The sequence below is a fragment of the Diospyros lotus genome, chromosome 15 (assembly GCF_014633365.1).
Source record: "Diospyros lotus cultivar Yz01 chromosome 15, ASM1463336v1, whole genome shotgun sequence".
In the NCBI taxonomy this organism is placed as follows: Eukaryota; Viridiplantae; Streptophyta; class Magnoliopsida; order Ericales; family Ebenaceae; genus Diospyros; species Diospyros lotus.
The window spans coordinates 21,560,451-21,583,837 of record NC_068352.1 but is presented as its reverse complement, the minus strand read 5'-3'; the positions used below and the strand labels follow the sequence as shown (position 1 = coordinate 21,583,837).

At 34.9% G+C, this 23,387-nt stretch overlaps 1 protein-coding gene and 1 long non-coding RNA gene across 3 annotated transcripts in view; one reads left to right on the top strand and one right to left on the bottom strand.

Annotated features, from left to right (window-relative positions):
- Positions 1-229: 229 nt before the first annotated feature.
- Positions 230-15,105, top strand: LOC127792499 (uncharacterized). 2 transcript variants are annotated; one of them, XR_008021145.1, is made up of 4 exons: positions 230-583; positions 2,545-2,636; positions 7,756-7,834; positions 7,910-15,105. It is a non-coding gene; the product is annotated as an uncharacterized LOC127792499 (long non-coding RNA). The 2 variants fall into 2 exon arrangements; XR_008021146.1 differs by having other exon boundaries at positions 2,529-2,636.
- A 7,172-nt stretch (positions 15,106-22,277) lies between these two features.
- Positions 22,278-23,387, bottom strand: part of LOC127792497 (uncharacterized) — a 23,766-nt gene continuing 22,656 nt past the window's right edge. The window contains exon 2 of the mRNA XM_052323000.1: positions 22,278-23,258. Within this exon, the coding sequence (XP_052178960.1) occupies positions 22,729-23,258 (530 nt within the window). The 3' untranslated portion in view covers positions 22,278-22,728. The remainder of the gene's footprint in view (positions 23,259-23,387) is intronic.

The window sequence follows — 23,387 nt, the reverse complement described above, 5'->3', positions numbered from 1 at the left end:
AGTATATTGACTAATTTGATTCAAGATTAATTATTTATTTAATTACTTTTCAAGTAGTATGGCTATCTTACCTCCTAAACTTAAAATATAATAAATTATTTGATAATTAACTTTTTTACACTACTATTAATAATTTACTTAACAAATGATATTGATTTTTTTAATTAAAAATAATAAATTTTTAATAATAGCCCAGCCCAACAAAATCTAACCCATGCTTCAGCCCACCCACATATGCAGCCCTTCTCCCCCCTCGCTGCCCTTCTGCAAACCCTTCTCCCTCCCTCGCTCCATCCGTCGCCGGTCGCTCGCTCGTCCGTCGCCCTCGCCCTCGCTCGTGCTCTCTGCCTCTCTCGATCTCGCTCTTGCTCGCTGCTTCTCTCTCGCTTTCGCTCGCCCTCGCTGTTGCTCGCTGGTTCTCTCGTTCTCGCTCGCTGCGCACTGCTCTCTCGATCTCGCTCTTGCTTGCTGCTTCTCTCTCACTCCCCCTCGCTGTTGCTCGCTAGCTCTCTCGTTCTCGCTCGCTGCGACAGTGCTGCAAACACCCATATATGCTTCATCCGAGCCCGGATCTGTACAACTGGTATGTTTTCTCTTCTGTGATTCTCTCGATTGACAGCTAAATCTAGATATTGCTTGCGATTTTGATTCTTTTCGGCCATATTTTTCTACGTGTTTATGCTTGATTTGTTTTGCCTCATATTAGTTTGACGACAAACAAGTGGTTCCTCCATCCGAATCCCAAGCTTTTGGCACCGACTTCTTAGGTTCTGAACAAAATGGTCAATATTTAATCTGGAATATTTAGAGGAGCTAAAATCTATCAATGCCCAGCGTTCAAGTGGTTTGCCCTCCACAACCGATTTCCCCACAAGGTTCCACTGACGCTTCTCCCTGTCAACACTCAGTATGCCGTTGGGACCACCAACCTTCAACTGAGGTGGATTAATGACACGGCCTTCCACTCTTGTCATGCTCTGGATAACTTGAAGTCCAAAATTTTGAGCAATACCTCCTCTGATTTCACAGCAACATATATAGATAGATATATAAGTTATATATGAAAAGTTGGAAAACCAACCAATATCATCATCAGCTACACCTTATCTTAACCAAGTAGGAAAGTTAAAAAAACAACCATCTCTATTTACTGGCAACCACAAACTTCAAACAGGGTCCAAAAAAGAAAAAGAAAATGATTGGCAGTATCAATGAATATGTTGATACATTAACAAAGTAACGAGAGCCCCACAGATTATTCTGTGACAAAAGTTGGCATCCGCTCTTGGGAAACAAAAAAAATCTGAAATCAGACAAAGTTCCATAACATGGAGGAGAGAAAATTTTAGATAAAAGACCACAAGCCAACTCAAACCAATACTGACAAAGCAGCCTTGGGCACTATAAGATGTATGCCAAAAGCAAGTAATTCCTTGCTTTGCTTGAAAACTCAATAATTGTCACCAAACACGGGATACAGGAATATATAAGATGATAAGAATTCAAGTACATAGAATACAGGAATAACTATTATTACATATTGGTTGGTTGGTGGGTTTGTGTGCTGGTTTGGGGGGGGGAAGACAAAGAAAGAGACATGTTCTTTAACAACAGGCTTCCGTCTCTGCTCAAATTCTCCTTTGCATACCTCTGCCCCTCAACCAAGACACAAAATTCCACTGGTACATAGTTTATCTTACCAGCTGTCCCCAAATCTATATAGGTTTTTGGATGGAAAACCTATGGATATTGGATGTGATGACTAGGAGAAAAATCAACATCATTTGCCTCAAAAAAAGGACAAGATGGGTTGGTGACAAGGCTAAAATATTGGCCAAGTCAGAAAATAATTTTTATTACTTAGAAAAGTACTGTATGAGAAATGGCATGGGGATTATTGATTTACTCAACTACATTCATTTTGCAAGTACGTTGCTCTTTGCAGTTTTTCCTTATGGTTTCATGGGAAGGTTCTTATATCATGGAGATATCCCATCACTTTTTTGCATGTCCATAATCCATGTTTATTATCTATGACAAGATCTAGTCAGTATATAAGAGGGAATTCTGGCGGAATTCAGGCATCCTGAAATCTAACATGGAAGAGAATGTAATACTCATTGTGAAGACAACCAAGGAACAAAAAGGCATGTGCACTAAGGAACATACAAGAACAGTAAGTTGTTTCAACAATTATCAGGACCATTTGTAACCATCATTTTTGTTGATGATAAAATTATTATAGATAAGAGAGGAGAAGATAAATCAAATATGTTTAAATCCCCTCAATTATTTTTGTCTTTCTGTGTTACCTTACTCTCTGCACATTGTCACGAGTGTTCTCTTTTACTGTTTCTTTTTTCCTCGCTTTTTCCTGTCATCTTTACCTATACTAGAATCTTGCTTTCTTTATGTTGTCTCTAATGAATGGTAAAGCTCCTCCCAACTAAATCTGTATTTCTTTAATTTATGACCCATTAAACCTTTTAATACTCATTTACTCTGTATTTCTCTAATGATGGTTTTAGTTATGTTATTTGGTAGACCCAGTCACAGAGACAAGCTATGCTCTTACTTATTGAAAGTTGGGATATCTCTTGCTTCACTATTTGGACATGCCACATAGAAGATGAACAGTAAGCTGTTTTTTTGCTGAAGTAATTGCTTCACTATTTGCTGTTTTTCTGGCTGTTTTTAATAAAATATTAAAAATCTGTATCAAATCAACACTAACCTTTAAAAATATTAAATTGATCATAATAAAAGCAATTCAGGTGGTAGCGATTCGTTTCACTTAGATTCATGGTCAAATATGTGCATTTACTTAACACATAAAAGATTGTGAATATATTGGTAGGATTTTTTCATAAACATAAAAAATGTCAGTACATGTATAGAAAATAAGCAACAATTAAATATGTTATTTCTTGACTCCAATTTGTTATCTCTAAGTCACAATAGAATAAAAATTATAACAAGATTCGTCATCAAGTAAAATTTACTTAAAAAGTAAAAACAAAACTGTAACCACTTAACACCGCTTGAATGTGAGACTTCATATGAAATTTTCATTTTTCCTTTCTAGCTGGTTTAATCAACAACTCAGAAGTAACTGTAGTTTATCTCTAATTATGTATATACATTATAAACTAAAAAGAAAAGGATAGATTATATTGTCTCCTAATAAACTGTTAACTATACTTTCATTTTTGTTATCATAATAGATATTTGAAATATTTTTACCTTAATTTATTGTATGATATTTCTTATTTAAAAAGTGTTTGCCCCATTTTAAAAAATTTAAAGACTGATTTGAAAAAAAATAAGAATCATTGGGTGTCAAGACTATGAATTGCAATGGGTTTGAATTTATGATTTTTGTTTTGTTCTGTTTGAATTGTAATATGAAGAAAGAGACATGAACATGTTGATTGTTGGGGTCTAATTAATTTGACTAAATTGAGCGATGGGTTAGGATTAATTCAAAACTTTGTGATTGATTGTCAAAATTTGGTAACTGTAATTTTCTCATTTCCCTTTTCATCGGCTTCAAACACATTGGTTGAAGCTGAGGCCTGCTAGTTGGTAGTTGCTGGTCGTTACTACTATTACTATTCTGTTGTTGTCTTCTGTTCATTAAGGCACGTCTCCTTTTCCTTTCTTTACTTGAAAAAACAACATAAGCACAATACAAATCCTTGTATATATATGGCTAAGGGCCTATTATATAATTAGCCATAGGGGTTGAAAGTTTCAATATGGGTTAAGAATTGATGCGAATTTGTTGTAGATCATGGACATACGTGAGCAACGGGCATGGATGTATAATAGAGTGGCTCCTAATCATCGAGGGCTAACAAATGAGTTCTTATGTGGAGTTGAGAGTTTCATATATTATGTATGTGCTCGGCCACAGTTCTTGCGGAATGACGAGACCTTAAGGTGTCCTTGTGTTAAGTGTCAATGTAGAAAATTCCTAAGTGTGGATGATGTGAAATTGCATCTTTATCAGAAGGGATTCATTGCCCATTACTATTATTGGACATGCCATGGGGAAGATGAGCCCCCATGGAATCCCACGTGCGAACGAAGGCACCAGCACAAAGGGTTTATGAGGATAATCCAAATGCATATGCTGCAATGGTGATAGATGCTGCAGGTCCTTCTGTTAGAGTTCATATTTTGGAGAATGAAGAAGAATAACCTAATATAGATGCGCAAGGCTTCTATGACATGTTGGATAATGCAAGAATACCTATATATGATGGTTGCACTACTCACATCGAACTTTCTACACCGATGATGATGCTTAGCATTAAAGTTGATTTCAACTTACTTGAGCAATGCTATAATGCTTGGGTGTAACTAATAATTGAGTTGATGCCCGAAGGCAATCGGATGTCCAAGGACTTTTACAGGATAAAGAAGATGATTTCTAAGATGGGTCTTGGGTTTCAAAAGATTGATTGCTGTGTTAAAATGTGTATACTCTATTTCAAGTATGATACTGATGCAACTGAGTGCAAGTTTTGTCATGTCCTACGATATATAAGCCACAAGGTAAGACTTGGGAGGCGAAAGGATGTTCCAATTAAACGGATGCGGTATTTACCTATAATACCTAAGCTTCAGAGGCTTTATGCATTGAAGACAACAACTTGGGAGATGAGATGGTACTATGAAAACCCATAGGAGTCAGGTGTGTTGTCCCACTCATTTGATGGAGAAGCATGAAAGCACTTTGATAATGTGCATCTTGATTTTGCTTGTGAACCATGCAACGTCAGGCTTGGGCTGTGTGCTGATGGCTTCACACCGTATGGTCAATCTGGAAAAACCTATTCATGTTGGCTCGCGATTGTCACTCCTTATAAGCTTCCTTCTTGGATATGCATGCGAAAAGAGTATTTGTTTATTACAATAATCATCCCTGGTCCTCACAATCCGAAATCCAAAATAGATGTGTTCTTACAATCTCTCATAGACAAGTTAAAAATGTTATGGGATATTGATGTGCCAACATACGATATTTCACTCAAACAAAACTTTCAAATGAGGACTGCACTGATGTGGACTATTAATGCCTTTCTTGCCTATGACATGCTATCATGTTGGATGACTGTGGGCAAGTTAGCATGCCCGTATTGCATGGAGAATTCAAAAGTATTCATGCTAAATCATGGTCGAAAGACATCATTTTTTGATTGTCATCGAATGTTTTTTGCCCATGAATCACTCGTTTCAAAGGAATTTAGATGTTTTTGTTAAGAATAACGTTGAAAAGGGTAGGCCTCCACCACGTTGAGCGATGATGACATATGTGGTCGACTTTGGGCGTTGCTAGAAATAACTGAAACATGTCTAATTCGCACGCAAGGTTACGAGACATACCACAATTGGACAAGGAAAAATATTTTTTTGGGAGTTGGCATATTGGAAAACAAATCTCATTCGCTACAATTTGAATGTAATGTGTATTGAGAGAAACATATTTGATAATGCTTTTAACACCGTGATAGATGTCAAAGGCAAGACAAATGACAACATTAAGGCTAGGATGGACATAAAAGGGTATTGTTGACGTAGGGAACTTGAATTAGTGGCACAAGATAATGGTAAGTACTTAAAGCCAAAGATCTGATATGCTCTCGACGTGGAACAAATGAGAGTAGTGTGCGAATGGGTATGTCAATTAAACCTTCCTAATGGGTATGCATATGATTTGGCTCGTTGTGTAGACATGCAAGAAGCAAAGTTGCATGATATGAAAAGCCATGATCGTCATGTTTTCATGGAACGTCTCATCCCAATTGCACTAAGAGCACTCTTAGATCTTATATGAAAGTCTCTAGCAGAGTTGAGTCAATTCTTTAAGGAATCATGTTTTTCAACTCTTAGGGTCAATAATTTGAAAATAATGGAGAAAAAATTAAGATAACAATTTGTAAGTTGGAGCAAATTTTTTCACCTGTGTTCTTTAACTTAGTAGAGCACTTACTTATACATTTGGCTTATGAGGCACTTGTTGGCGGATCAGTACACTATCATTGGATGTATCCATTTGAGAGGTAATTACAATGGCAATATTACACAATATCCCTTATTATGTGACCTAGAAACTCGAGTTAATATATTTTTGTTTACTTAATAGGTTTTTGCACACATTGAAACGTAAAATTAAAAATAAGGCACGTGTGCAGAGCTCCATTTGCGAGGCATGTATCACAAAAGAAACCTCTACTTTTTGTTTGCATTATTTTGGACCTGATGTACAATCAAAGATTAGACGAGGTCCACGAAATAATTATGGTGTTGACTTATCGCCAGATCATTCAACTTTTTCCATCTTCAATCATTTTGATCGACCATCAAGTGTATACAAAGATCGATTATTAGATGATCGAGAAATAGACTATGCCACATTATATGTTTTTCTAAACGGTGATGTGGTCCAACCATACATTAAGTAAGTAATTACTCATATCCTTGATATTACCAACTTATCGATTACTAAATGATCGAGAAATAGACTATGCCACATTGTATGTTTTTCTAAACGGTGATGAGGTCCAACCATACATTAAGTAAGCAATCACTCATATCCTTGATATTATCAACTTTAGGTTCCTCATTTGTATGTATGATTAACGTAGCCTTTATCAACGTAGTTTATTTGTGGATTCTATTAAAGCGGATGCACCATACATGATTGAAATTGATGTATATAAGATGATAGAGGTTGATTTTTTGAAATGGTTTAAGGAATACGTAAGTCTATCTTAAATTACTGAACTTATTATTGTGACAAATATACGAATTATGCCATGTATTTTATATACGCAGGTGCATGATCCAACTAATGAGATTAATGATCATCAAATACGTGACATGTCATGGGGGCCCTTGGCCTATGTACATTATCAATGAGTATAAGTTTTACACAAATTCATGGAGTCAAGGCAAGTCAATAAGAAACAATGGAGTTTGCACTAGAAGGTTAGTATACGGGCAACTCGGAGATGACTATTATGGTATACTCCACGAGGTAATCCAATTGGAATACCTAGGATTACCAATCAAACAAGTGGTGCTGTTTAATTGCACATGGTTCGACCTGATCCTTAGACGTGGGGCTCGAATACATAATCAATATGGAATAGTTGAGGTTCGAGCTAATAAGAGGTATAATCGATATGATCTTTTTATACTTGCCTCTCAAGCGCATCAGGTTTATTATGCTCCGTATCTATCTCGACAACGAAATTTGGTAGATTGGTGGCTGGTCATTCGAGCTAATGCTAGGAGCACAGTTTACGTCCTAATTATTGAGAGACCAAGGGATGCATATCAGGCACATGAGGAAATGCTAGTGCAGTTGGCTGTAGTTGGGGACGAATAACTCGACACCCTTAGAGATGAAGTTGGTGAATTTGAATGGGTGGATGAGTACTTTTTTGTTCAGAACCTTGTTACGTGTGATGAGGAGCTAGATGATGAAGAAGTTGAAGATGAGGACGAAGATGAGGAATAGTATAATGACGAGCAGTTACAGGACACATAATAACTATATAGGTGATAGTGAAATACTGCAATCTTATCCTTACATTTAATTTGTTAGTTCAAAACACAATTTTAAACACGAGTTCATGAATATAACATAAACCATTATCCTACATGATAAATCATATTTTATTTCGAAAGAATTTAAAAATTGTTATCGCATGCCTGCTAACTGTTATTTGTTTTGTATGATAGAATATGACATATAGAGCATCATATGGCCAATCTATGCGACATCGCCAGTTCAGATAGAGTGATGGCGAGGACCACATTGGTACACCCTATCTTTAGCTTATTTATTACTTTTAATGTTGAACCTCTTACAATCATATATATATATTTTTTGTAGGGGAACATTCATTTCCGTCGGCCAAGATGAGGTTTGATTCTCCTAGCCCATAGACACCCCACCCTAGCTATGACGGGCCTTCTTCCACGCCCATTGAAGTTGAGGTTTCATCTACGCCCACAGTTACCTCTTAAAATCATCTCATGACACGCCAGTTAGGTTTCTTATAAGTATTTCTTATTTACTAATTAATTTTTATTTCAACAAAGAAACTTTCATTTTAGCACACGAGTTCACAAACTAATATGTGCTTTAACATGTTTGATAACAATTTGTGCAAATTGGATATTTCTTGAATCATCCAAAGTAAGCTTGAGGGGTTATGCCTAAATTGGAAAAAGACAAACCATACTTTCAGAGAAATGTGGTTTGACAAGTTTAAGGTAATGTATTGCTTTAGTATATCAATGATTGATGATTTGCTTTAATAATGTCTAAATTTAATTTTTATTGCAATCAAGTGAATAGTATGATTATGGTTTGTAAAAAAATGATTCATATTCACAATAAAACAACACTTTTGTTATTAGTAGTATAAATTAAATAGTGTATCTTCGTACCGTTGGTAATATGCGATCTTTGAATGTTTTTTTATTATATGTATACATGTTTTTTCTATTTCTTATATTTATTTTTATATGACTAGCTGTGTTAGTGATTAGAAATAAATGTCTCACATATTCTATTCAAGAAATTTTTTTTAATATGAGTATTATATGAGCGATATGTTTGCTATGAAAATAACCATTGTTTTGATTTTATTTTGTTTTTTATTTTTTTTAACTTTTACTTTGTCTTAATATTATAGAAGAACTGGTCTTGGGATAGTGAATTGGAACATCAAAGCAAGATTAATTTTGAAAATATTGGCTCCAACTGTTTGACAGACATATTGTTTCTTGCCCAAAAAAATTTGATTAAAAAATCAGGTTGGATGTGTCCGTCTGTATTCGAAGTCTTAAAAGAGTATTAGAATTCTGTAGAATTCAAGAACAAGTCTGAAAAAATAAAGAAAAATTGAGTCTCAGATGTTGGGGGCAATATGCATACTTGTGGTTCTATTCTCATGACGGAGCATAAGAAAAGATTGATAATATTTGATATTTTTTTATTTTTATTTTACTTAATTAATTTTTAAGAAACAATAATTTTTGCATGAATATATTTTTTTCTCTTTCAATCGAGGCAATTTGGTTGCCTACATAGAATATCCTCGGTTGTAAGGGAAAAAAGGTATTTATGTAAAAATTGTTGTTTTTTAAAAAGTAATGAAGCAAAATAAAAATAATAAGAAAATGTCAAATATTATCAATTTTTTTTTTATGCTCCAACATGAGAATAGAACCACAGGTATGCATACTGTCCCCGACATCCGATGCTCGATTTTTATTTGTTTTTTCAGACTTGTCCTTCAATTATGCAGAATTTCAATACTCTTTTAAGACTTCAAATACAGACGGACACATCCAATCTGAATTTTTTAGTTAAATCTTTGTGAGTACGAAACAATATGTTCGTCATACGGTCGGAAGCAGTCTTTTCAAAATTAGTCCTGATTTGATTTTCCAATTCACTATTCTAAGATCAGTCTTCTATAATGTTAAGACAAAGTAAACGTTAAAAAAAATAAAATCAAAACAAGGGTTATTTCATAACAAGCAGACCACCCATATAGTATACATGCTAAATAAATTTCTCGAATAGAATATGTGAAACATTTATTTCTAAGCACTAGCACAATTAGTTATACAAAAATGGATACAAGAATTAAAAAAAAATACATGTATACGGATAATAAAAAAGTATTCAAATATTGCATACTACTAATAATTCGAAGATACACCATTAAATCTATACTACTAATGACATGAGTGTTGTTTTATTGTGAACATGAATCACCTTTTTACAAGTCATAACCATACCATTCACTCAATTGCAATTCAAATTAAATTTAGACATTATTAAATTAAATCATCAATCATAGATATACTAAAATAACACATTACCTTAAACTCGCAAAATCACATTTCTCTGACAGCAAGGTCTATCTTTTTCCAACTTGGGTATGGCCCCTCAAACTTACTTTGGATGATTCAGAAAATATCTGGTTTGTACAAGTTGTTATCAAACCTGTTAAAATACACATTAGTTTGTGAACTCATGTGCTAAAATGAAAGTTTCTTTGTTGAAATAAAAATTAATCAGTAAATTAAGGAATACTTACGAGGAACCCAACGGACATGTCATGAGACGGTTTTGAGGGGTAGTGTTATTTCACTTGTATTAAATTAGATGATAATTTGTGTATGCTGTCATTTGTATACTTCCTCTCTGCATTTTTTCGATTAGAATAAGTATAATTCTAGAAGGTATGTTTCTAGAATGGTGGTTGACTGTTTCAATTAGTTAGTTAATTTTGGTTAGACGGTCAGTTAGTTAAGTCATTGTATCTCACGCCCCTATAATCTATAAATAGGGATCATGGGGCAAGGCAGTGGGGTGTGTGTGTGCGCTTCATTACAGAAAGGTCTTTTGTTTCTATCTTGTGGGTTAGGATTAATGGAGAGATTGAAAGAGAAAGGCTGGGTATAAGTCTTGTATTCTCGGGAATCTATTTAACTTTTAGGGTATATGGGTTGGGTATAGATTCGAGTACTCTTGTAATCATCCTAAAGGTTGTTTCAAAATTGTGGATTGGAGTGCAGAATAGCAGTCTGAATGTAGGTCTCTTTTGAGATCGAACCAGTATAAATCTTCGTGTGTTCTTACTGTTTTTTTTTTGATTCTCGGTTATGTTATTTATATTGTTTGTGTTCTCGGGTGTGGGAATGTCTAGGGTGAGTTATTAGAGTTGAGAGAATTTGAGGGAGTGCTGCGATATACTCTAACAAAGTGGTATCAAAGCGAATAAGTCTTCTTCAGCGACCAAGATTTTCAAGAAACTCAAGGAATCTCGCTCAACACAAGAAAATGATATGGCGCAATCTACCTCCAGATTTGACATTGATAAATTTGATGGGACAAATGATTTCGACTTATGGAGGATAAAGATGGAAGCTCTTTTCTGTAGTCAAGAACTTGAGGGAGCTTTGGAACATGAAGCCAAGACAATAGACATAACTACCGGGAATGAAGTACCGACAGTGACTGAAGAACAAGAAAAAGCTCAAAAATAAATCAACAAAAAGGCCTATAGTATGCTGATTCTAAGTCTGAGAGATAAAGTACTTCAAGAGGTATTGAAGTGGAAGACGGCGACAGAAATCTGCAAGAAGCTTGAAGACCTCTACCTTAGAAGAACTCTGTCTAGCCGTCTATACTTAAAGGCCGGGTTTTTCAACTTCAAAATGCTAGAATCTCAAAAATTGCAGATCATATAGATAAATTTAACAAGTTGGACATAGATTTAGAGAACATAGGAGTGAAATATGAAGATGAGGACAAAGCGTTAGTGCTCTTATATTCACTGCCTAAATCTTATGAGAATGTTGTAGACATCCTTCAACATGGTGGAGATAAGCTCACATTAGAAGATGTCATTGGTGCATTAAATTCCAAATAATTGAGGTTTAAGATGAATGATAAAACTACTCATGGGATGCCTTATCAGTTAGATCAAGAAGCACAAAAAAAGACAAAAAGAATAGAGGTAAATCTAGATCTAAATCTAGGAATGGAAAAAGTCCTCTAAAGTGCTGTTACTGTCAGCAAGAAGGTCACATTAAGCGACTTGGTCCAAAGAGGAAGAAGGACTTAGCCGAAAAGGAAAATTTAGGAAGAGGGGCAAACTATTGTGACTTTAGTTAATGATAGTTTGGAAGCCCTTATATTAAGTGAAAATGCAAACAACTTAGAGTGGGTCCTGAACTCTGGTTGCTCCTTTCACATGACCCCAAGAAAACATTGGCTGCAAAACTTTAAAGAAATCGATGGAGGAAAGGTCTTGCTTGGAAATAATCATGAATGCAAGGTTCAAGGGATTAGAGATATTAGGTTAAAGCTCCATGATGACTCTCTTAGAACCCTAACATCCGTTAGGTATGTCCCTGAATTAAAAAAAAATCTGATATCTCTTGGTGAATTGGATAGGAATGGTCTTAAGTTTAAAGGTGAAGATGGAGCTGTCCAAATTTTAAAGGGGTCTCTAATCTGCATGAGGGCTGTTTTAAAGAATGTAATTTATCTTCTGCAGGCCATCATTCTAGGTGGTGAAACTATAGTCGTTAGCATTAATTCTAGGTCCAAAGCAAGTCTGTGGCATTTAAGCATGTCACATATTAGTGAGCAAGGGCTTAAGGAACTTGCAAACCAATGTATTCTGGATTTAGGACAATCTCTAAAATTAAATAAATGTGAATCCTGCATCTCAAGCAAAGCAACCAAAGTTAAATTCAATAAAACAACAATCCATTCATCTAAAGCACCCTTAGATTATATACATTCAGACTTATGGGGTCCAGTCCAAACAGAAACTCATGGGGGCTCTCGGTATTTCTTATCAATTATAGATGACTACTCAAGGATGATGTGAGTATATGTTCTAAAATCAAAGAATAACATTTTTGAAATATTTAGGACATGGAAAAGTATGGTAGAGAACCAAAATGGCAAGTCGGTCAAGGTCATAAGAACTGGCAATGGGTTGGAATTTTGTAATAGAGAGTTTGACCAAATGTGTAAGGATGGTAGTATTATTGGACATCTTACAGCTCTCGAAAATCTCAAGCAAAATGGGGTTGCCGAGAGGATGAATAGAATCCTCTTGAAAAGGGTAAGATGCATGTTTTTTCATGCTTATTTACCCAAGTCTTTTTAGGGGTGAAGCTATTGCTGCAGCAGCTCATGTTCTTAACAGAACACCCTCTAAAGCTATCAGTCTCCAAACCCCTTATGAAAGATGAACTAAACATAAGCTAAGCTTAACCTATCTTAGAGCATTCGGTTGCCGAGCCTATGCTCATATAAAGCAAGGAAAACTAGAACCAAGGGCAAAGAAATGCCTGTTCATTTGTTACCTATCGAGTGTTAAAGGCTACAAACTATGGAACTTAGAATCAGATGGACCAAAAACTATAGTTTCTAGGGATGTTTCATTTGATGAGGAGTCTACCATAAAATTAGGAAGCCATGAACCTCAGCATGATCAGGAAGAACCTAGAGAAACAGTTTGGGTGGAGATTCTTGATATAACCCCAAATCTGACCCAAGATGTCCCAGAATCCGAGCATGAAATTCCTAAACCTAAATCTATTAGTGACCATCACCAAGTCCAAGAACTTTCTCAAATTGAAGGGGAAGACAGTGACAATGATGTAGATTCCAGCTTAGGAGACCTCCTTAACCCTGATAGGTATAATGTGGTAAGAGACTGGCAGCTTAGATCCCGTAGACCTCTCCAAAGAGAAGGTTACTCAGACCAAGTAGCCTATGTATTCATTAATGCAACATAATCTATAAGAGAAGATCCTCTTGTGAAGTGGTAATGGCCTCAAAGGATGCAGACAAGTAGCTGGAAGCGATGTAGTCTGAGATTGCATCCCTTAAGAACCATACCTAAGAATTAGTTGAAAGACCAAAAGGGTAGCGTGTGGTAGGCTGCAAATGGTTGTTCAAAATTAAAAAGGGAGCAGGAGTTCACTCTAAGCCTAGGTATAAGGTAAGACTGTTGTAAGAGGTTTTACTCAAGTTCCACTTGTTAACTTTAACGAAGTGTTCTCTCCAGTTGTGAGACACTTCTATAAGAATTCTTCTAGCCATTACTACCCAATTAGATCTATATCTTGAGCAAATGGATGTAACAACCGCTTTTCTTCATGGAGACCTAGAGGAGAAGATTCTAATGGATCAACCTAAGGGTTTTGAACTTAGGGAGAGGTGGAGAAGGTATGCCTGCTTAGAAAGTCCTTGTATGGACTTAAATAGTCTCCAAGGTAGTGGTATCGAAAGTTTGATTCGATCATGTTAGGTCAAGTAATAAATAAAGTTTGAATGTCCCTCTACAAAAAAAAAAAAAAAAAAAAATGATTGTGAGAGGTTTGACATGCAAAGTAATAAATAAACTAAAGATAAGGTGTATCAATGTGGTCCTTGCATCACTCTGTCTGAACTGACAATGTCGCATAGATTGGCCATATGATGCTTTGTGTATCATATTCTGTCATACATGACAAAGAACAATTAGCTTGTGATAACAATTTTTAAATACTTTGAAAATAAAATATGATTTATCATATAAAATAATAGTTTATGTTATATTCATGAACTCGTGTTTAAAATTGTGTTTTTTGTACTAACAGATTAAATGTAAGGATAATATTGTAGTTTTTCACTATCACCTATGTAGCTATTCTGTGTTCTCTGACTGCTCGTCGTTATACTCCTCTTCCTCTTCGTCCTCATCTTCGACTTCTTCATTGTTTAGCTTCTCATTACCCGCAACAAGGTTTTGATCGTAGGAGTACTCATCCACCCATTCGAATTCTCTAACTTCATATCTAAGGATGTCAAGTTGTTCGTCTCCAACTGCAGTCGACTGCACTGACATTTCCTCATGTGCCTGATATGCATCCCTTGGTTTCTCGATAATTGGGGCGTGAACTATACTTCTAGAATTAGCTCGAATGACCACCCATCAGTCTATAAAGTTTCGTTGTTGAGATGGATACGGAGCCTAATAAACTTGATGCGCTTGAGAGGCAAGTATAAAAAGATCATACCGATTGTACCTCCTGTTTGCTCGAATCTCAACTATTCCATATTGATCATGTATTCGAGTCCCACGTCTTGGGGTCAGGTCATGTTCAATTACACAATACCACTTGTTTGATTGGTAATTCTGGGTATTCCAATTGAATTACCTCTTGGAGTATACCATAATAGTCATCTCTGGGTTGCCTGTATACTGACCCTCCAGTGCAAACTCCGTTGTTTCTTATTGACTTGCCTCGATTCCATGAATCTGTGTGAAACTTGTACCCATTGATAATATACACAGGCCATGTGCGCACCATTTTCAAGGGGCCTCCCATGACATGTCACGTATTTGTTGATTATTAATCTTATTAGTTGGATCATGCACACATGCGTATATAAAATACATGGCATAATTTGTATATTTGTCACGACAATAAGTTTAACAATTTAAGATAAACTTACGTATTCTTTGAACCATTTCGAGAAATCAACCTCTATCCTCTTATCTACATCAATTTTTGTGTGGTGTATCCGCTTTAATAGAATCCACAAATAAATTGTTTTTATAGAGGCCATGTTAATCATATATGCAAATGAGGAACCTAAAGTTGGTAATACCAAGGATATGAGTGATTACTTGGTTAATATATGGCTGGACCTCATCACCATTCAGAAAAACAAACAATGTGGCACAATCTATTTCTCGATCATTCAGTAATTGATCTTTGTACGCACCTGAAGGTCGATCAGAATGATGGAAAAAGTTGAATGATTTAGCGATAGGTTAACACCATAATCATTTCATAGGCCTCGTCTGATCCTTGATTGTACATCAGGTCCAAAATAATGCGAATAAAAAGTGGTAGTTTCTTCTGTGATGTATGCCTCGTAAATAGAGCCCTCCACACGTGCCTTATTTTAACTTTACGCTTCAATGTGTGCAAAAACTCATTGAGTAAACAAAAATATATTAACTCAAATTTTTAGATCACATAACAAAGGATATTGTGTAATGTTGTCATTGTAATTACCTCCAAAATGAATACATCCAACGATAGTGTACTAGGTCGCCAACACGTGCCTCATAACCTAGATGTACATGTAAGTGCTTTATTGAGTTAAAGAACCCAGATAGAAAAATTTGCTCTAGCTTGCAAATGGTTACCTTAATATTTTCTTCCATTATTTCTAGTTTATTAACCCTAAGAGTTGAAGAACATAGTTTCCTAAAGAATTTTCAACTTTACTAGAGGCTTCCATATAGGGTCTGAAGAGTGCTCTTAGTGCAATTGGGAGGAGGCATTCCGTGAAAACATGATAATCATGGCTTTTCATACCATGTAACTTTATCGTAATAGTATTTCCATGACTCTGCTGTCTCTCGTACTCTTCCATGGAGTCAAACTCATATGAGTTCCCCACTGTTTCCATAAGAATCCTCACTGTTCCCATTATCGTAATAGTATTTCCCTTGTCTCCCACCACCCACATAGCCGCCATTCTTGTTGTAGTTATTGTTGTTGTAGAAGCCGCCATTCTTGTTGTTATAGTAGTAGCCATTAAAGTCGTTCTTGTTGTTGTTGTAGTAGCCGTTATTGTTGCTTTTGTAGGGATACCATTTTTCTCGTTCTTGGAAGCCCTGCTGCTGAGTTCTTCGGCCGGGATTTGATTCTCTTCGTCAGCGATGGTGGTGGTGGTGATTGTTGTTGTAGTGGCGGGAAACTCACTGGTCTCGTGGCCGTAGAGGCCGTAGCCATTGCCATAACTGTCGTCGCTGCCGCTGCCGCTCACCGGAGAGTTGATAATATATGATTTATCACATAGAATAATGGTTTATGTTATATTTATTAACTCATGTTTAAAGTTATGTTTTTGAACTAATAGATTAAAAGTTATGTTTTTGAACTAACAAATTAAAAGTAAGGATACGATTATAGTTTTTCATTATCACCTATTTAGCTATTTCGTGTCCTTCGATTTCTCGTCGTTATATTCCTCTTTCTCTTCGTTCTCATCTTCGACGACTTCATCATCAAGCTCCTCATCACCCGCAGTATCATGATCAAAGGAGTACTCATCCATCCGTTCAAATTCACCAACTTTATCTCTAAGGGTGTCGAGTTGTTTGTCTCCAATTGCAGCTAGGCATTAACATTTCTTCATTTGCTTGATATGCATCCCTTAGTCTTTTAGTAGTTGGGGCGTGAATTGTGCTGCTAGCATTAGCTCAAATGACCACCATCAGTCTACCAAATTTTGTTGTCGAGATGGATATGGAGCATAATAAACCTGATGTGCATGACACTATAAGAAAAATAGTTTTTAGTAACGAAATTATTTCGTTGCTAATATATTTAAATATTTTTTTAATTTAACGACGAAATTAGCAACGAAAAACTCGTCATTAAATTTAGCGACGGAATTAATAATGGAAATCCCGTCGCTAAAAAATAAAAACTAAAATTTAGCGATGGGGCTACCTTGTCGTTAAAAAAAAAAATTTAAATAAAATTAAGTAAAAAATTAAAATTTAGCGACGGAGTCAATCCCATCGCTAAAAACTTAAAATAAAAAATTAAAATTTAGTGAAGGGTTTACCTGTTGCTAAAAAATAAAAAAAAATTAAAATTTAGCGATGGGTCTATCCCGTTGCTAAAAAATACAAAAAACTTAAAATTTAGCGATAAGTTAACCCGTCGCTAAAAAATAAAAAAAAATAAAAATTTATCGACGGAGCCACCCCTAGCTAGAAAATAAAAAAAAAATTAAAATTTAGTGATGGGTCACCCTTGTAGCTAAAAAATAAAAAAAATTGAAGTAAAATTAAATAAAAAATTAAAATTTAGCAACGTGGTCTACTTGTCGCTAAAAAATAAAAAGATTTAAATAAAAAAATAAAATTTAGCAAGGGGTCAGATTTATCACTAAAAAATAAAAAAATTAAATAAAAAATAAAAATTTTTACATTTAAACATATCAAAATAATTTTTACTAACATTAATATTAGTAAAACTTAAACTAATAATTTTTTAAACATATTACAAATTAAAATCAAAATAAGAAAATAATTTTTCACCTGCTAATATAATAATTAATAAAATTTTATTTAAATTAATAATAAAATAAAATTAAAATTAATAATCATTTCCCTTTACTAACGTTAATACTAAAATTAATATCATTAAATAAGTTTAAGAAATTTTGGTGTATAAATATAATTTTGAAATATTTGAAAGAGAATACTATAAATATATTTTATACACATCAATAAACAAAGAGGCTTCTAGATCGGTTGGCTCGCGTGCAGAACTTGGTCATGAGAGGTTGAGGGTTCGAATCCGGTAGAGAGCTTGAGATAATGGCTTGGAGTAATATTCTAGCGCGGAGTAATATTCTAGCGCTGTCACTTGGTGAATAGAGGCGCGGCCACATGGCGCATATAAGGGGAGAGTGGGGCCTATCACGCCTTGAATTTTGGGATTGAATTTAACAACGAAATTAGCGACAAGTTTATTTCCTGTCTCTAATTAGAGACAGGGGATAAACTCGTCGCCAAAAAAATCCTGTCGCTAACCCCGTCACTAAATTCATCGCAAAAAAATTTAGCGACGGATTTTGACGTTTTAGCGATGAAATTTTTCGTCGCGAAAACGTTAATTTTTATAGTATGAGAGGCAAGTGTAAAATGATCATACCTATTATACTTCTTGTTAGCTTAGACCTCAACTATTCCATATTGATCATATATTCGAGTTTCACGTCTAGGGGTCAAGTCGACCCATGTGCAATTGAACATCACTTGTTTGATTGGTGATCCTGAGTATTCCAATTGGATTACCTCTTAGAGTATACTATAATAGTCATTTTCGAGTTGCTCGTATACTGACCCTCTAGTGTAAACTCCGTTGTTTCTTGTTAACTTGCCTTGACTCCATGAATCTGTGTGAAACTTGTACCTATTGATAATGTACATAGGCCATGTGCGCACCATTCTCAAGGACCCTCATGACATGTGACGTATTTGTTGATCATTAATCTTATTAGTTAGATTATGCATATGCGTATATGAAATACATGGCATAATTCGTCTATTTGTCACGATAATAAGTTTAGTAATTTAAGATAGACTTACGTATTCTTTGAACTATTTTAGAAAATCAACCATTATCCTCTTATCTACATTAATTTCAGTCATTTGTGATGCATCCGTTTTAATAGAATTCACAAATAAATTGTGTTTATAGAGGCCATGTTAATCATATATGCAAATGATGAACCTAAAGTTAGTAATACCAAGGATATGAGTGATTACTTACTTAATGTATGGCTGGATCTCATCACAATTTAGAAGAACATACAATGTGGCACGGTCTATTTCTTAATCATCTAGTAATTGATTTTTGTATGCACCTGATAGTTGACCAGAATGATTGAAGATGTAAAAAGTTGAATGGTTTGGTGATATGTCAACACTATAATCATTTCGTGGATCTCGTCTGATCCTTGATTGTATATCTGATTTAAAATAATGCGAACAAAAAGTGGAGATTTCTTCTGTGATGCATGCCTCTCAAATAAAGCCCTCCACACGTCTTATTTTTAACTTTACGTTTCAATATGGGTAAAAACCTATTGGGTAAACAAAAATATATTAACTCAAGTTTCTAGGTCACATAACAAAGGATATTGTGTAATGTTGTCATTGTAATTATCTCTCAAATGGATACATCCAACGATAGTGCACTGGGTTGCTAGCACGTGCCTCATAAGCTAGATGTATAGGTAAGTGCTCCATTGAGTTAAAGAATCCAGATGGAAAAATTTGCTCCATCTTGCAAATGGTTACTTTAATGTTTTTCTCCATTATTTCTAACTTATCGACCCTAAGAGTTGAAGAACACAATTCCTTAAAGAATTGACTCAACTCTGCTAGAGGCTTCCATATAGGGTATAAGAGTGCTCTTAGTGTAATTAGGAGGAGACGTTTCATGAAAACACTACAATCATGGGTTTTCATGCCATTCAACTTTTATTCTCGCTTGTTTACACAATGAACCAAATCAGATGCATACCAATCAGGAAGTTTTAATTGACATACCCATTTGCACATTGTTCTCATTTGTTCCACATCGAGAGCATACCGGGCCTTTGGCTTTAAGTACTTGTCATTAACTTATGCCACTAACTCTAGTTCCTTACGTCGACAATATTCTTTTATGTCATCATAGTTTTAATGTTGTCTTTTGTCTTACCTTTGATATCCATCATAGTGTTAAAAATATTATTAAATATGTAGAATATGCATTACATTCAAATTGTAGCAAATGAGATTTATTTTCCAATATAGCAACTCCTAAAAAACGTTTTTTCTTGTCCAATTGTGATATGTCCCGTAGTCTTGCGTGCGAATTGGACATGTCTAATTTGAGATGGATTAATTCATCTTTTAAACCCGTCTTAATTTGAGAGGGATTTTTGAGATAATTTTTTTTTGTCTCAAATCAAAGACAAATTTTTTTATATCTCTAAATCTGTCTCAAAATCTGTTTCTAAAATGGTATTTTCTTGTAGTGGCCATGTCACCAAATCAATAGACAAACATTTGTTTCCACATATGGCATCACCTTGATGTGTAAGAATTAATTACCAATTGAATTTATACCATTTAGATAAGATTGCAATCATGTGCACTACTAATCTTGACTCTAGGATGCCTTCATAGATAGAAAAGAATAATGACTTTCCCACAACTTAGTTAAGATAACATCACTGATGTTCAAGTTAAAAAAAATTTTTTTTTTTTTAAGAACTGAAAATAATGAAGACTATAATGGATTGTCATACCTTTGGCTTACTTTTTGACATCTTTTTATATATTTTGGAGTGAGACTAATGACAAAAATAAACTAATCATGCCTATATGGCATAGGATTATTTGACTCTTCTATATTTCGTTAATTTGGTATTGAGTTGAACTAGGATTATTAGATAAATTGGTATTTTCTTGTAGTGGCCATCTCACCAAATCAATAGAGAAGCATTTGTTTCCCACAAATGGCATCAACTTGATGTGTAAGGATTAATTACCAATTGAATCTATACCATTTAGATAAGATTGCAATCATCTCCACTACTAATATTGACTGTAGGATGCCTTCATAGATAGAAAACAATAATGACTTCTCCACAACTTAGTTAAGATAACACCACTCCGATGTTTAGGTTAAAAAAAAAAAAATAAAAAATGTTGAGAATTGAAAATAATGAGGACTATAATGGATTGTCAAACCTTTGGCTTGCTCTCGATATCTTTTTATACGTTTTGGAGTGAGAATAATGACAAAAATAAACTAATCATGCCTATATCGCATTGGATTAGTTGACTCTCTCGTGTTTCATTAATTTGGTATTGAGTTGAACTAGGATTATTAGATAAGTAGAAATTATCTTGACTTAGGTTTGGGCACATGATATCAAGAACATTTGGAATGCCTCTTCGTAATTCTCTATACTAAGTTTAGATTTTTACATCCCTTAAACCTTAGGAGTTGCCTCAAGTTGAGGTCTTAATGGATGATTCTTCTAGATTTTCTTTGACTTAGGGTATCACCTCTAGTAATTGATGGATAATAACTATCATTTTCTTACTTGAAGAGTATTTCGGAGTTTATCTTTTACCTTTGATTAATTAGGTTTTCTGATTCTGGTTTACCTTGAATTTCTCAAGGATATGCTTCATTTGAGGTCTTGATTTTTATAGGTGCTTGAAGCCTTAACTAGTTATCTCGTTTAAAGTCAGATTCAAAAGTTGATTGAGTGTTGACTTATTTACTAAAATAGATTTACCTGTGAAAATGCCACATGCTAGCTTCTTAACTATTCTCAATGTCATATCACACTTTTTTTTTTTTTGACATTAGGTTTCGTTCTAATTTTTTACATTTTATTATATAGAAAAAAACCATCTAAAATTGAAATTTGAGTATTTAAAATTAAAAATTTTAAAAGATATCATTCAAAATTAATCTATTAAAATACATCTTATAAAATTTTCAATTGGAAATTATTCATTTGATTTTTTTTATATTTAAATTGTATTTTATAAATAAAAGAATTTGAAATTTGAGTATATATTTCAAATTCAAATTTTAAACAATCTCTCAAAATTAATCGATCCAAGTATATCTATAAAAGTTAAATTTCAATTGTTCACACTAGATACTATTCCATTTGCAATTTTTAAATTAAAAATTTAAACTAAATAAAAATAAAAATACCCAATTCACTCCTCTACACTCCTAAATTTTTATGATTTAAGCTGTTAATTAGCTGAGGGTGATCAATGGCATACACGAGAGACCTCATGTTTAAGGAGGCTATCCTACAGATATGCCTCATTATTTTGATAGTTTATACTAGAATAATGCTATTTATTTAGACTTGAAGAGAAGGTGACACTTTTTCAGAGCAATGAAAAGGTAAAGTGTCAATATTTATTGTGTATTTTTATATTATGATCATGGAAAAAAAGATTTTGTGATTATATGACATCCATTGATAAGAGTATTGGGGTGTTGTGAAAAATGGATTTATTTTAAATCAAACTGATTTGAAATGGGGGGGCCGGGCACGAGCTGCAGCCCATGCGGGGCTCCGGCCCTTTCCAAATCTGTCCTGGAATTTGGACTATTGGAGGCTGAAATGGTTTTTGGATCTAGGGCCAGCCCTCCCTAGAACCATCGGATCCGCAGAACCATTTGAAATAATTTCTTACTTTACCTCACATGCATTCACAACATGAGGCTTGCAAAATAAATAAATTCCCTTATCAAAGGATTCAAGCACAACCAGAATGGTATATCTGAGGGCTTATTTCTCATTTATTTTCTCCCATTCCAATCAGAACTTGACTGTGATCCAGAATTCTGTATTTTGATTCAAAGAACAGAAAGAACCAAGTCCTTGAACTACAGACTACAGTACATGTAAATTAATTAGCAAACACCCCTTTTAAATCATTTTCGTATATAATAATAATAATAAAAAAGAAGAGTCTATAAATATTTAAGATTATCAAGACTCAACTTAAAATCTCAAATTCAGTATAGGAATCTCTCTTTCTCTGTTTACGGGAAATACCCTCCCTGACTCTGCTGTCTCTCGTACTCTTCCATGGAGTCAAACTCATACGAGTTCCCACTGTTTCCATAAGAATCCTCACTGTTCCCATTACCGTAATAGTATTTCCCTTCTCTCCCACCACCCACATAGCCGCCATTATTGTTGTAGTTATTGTTGTTGTTGTAGAAGCCGCCATTCTTGTTGTTATAGTAGTAGCCATTAAAGTCGTCCTTCTTGTTGTTGTTGTAGTAGCCGTTATTGTTGCTGTTGTAGGGATACCCTTTTTCTCGTTCTTGGAAGCCCTGCTGGCCGAGTTCTTCAGCCTGGATTTGATTCTCGTCGTCGGCGATGGTGGTGGTGGTGGTGGTTGTCGTTGTAGTGGTGGGAAACTCACTGGTCTCGTGGCCGTAGAGGCCGTAGCCATTGCCGTAACTGTCGTCGCTGCCGCTCACCGGAGCCGGAGCCGGAGCCTCTGATTCCGGCGCCAGAGCCTCTGTTTCCGGCGCCTGCGCCGGCGAATCCGAAGGCGAAGAAGGTATTACTAGCTCTAGGGCTTCCGACGTGAAGAACTTGCTCTCTCTGGCTTCTGCTTCATTGCGGAGAGAGGGTAACAGCACTGTGAGCAAAAGAAGAAAACCCAAGCGTCCTGCAAACCCAGCCATGA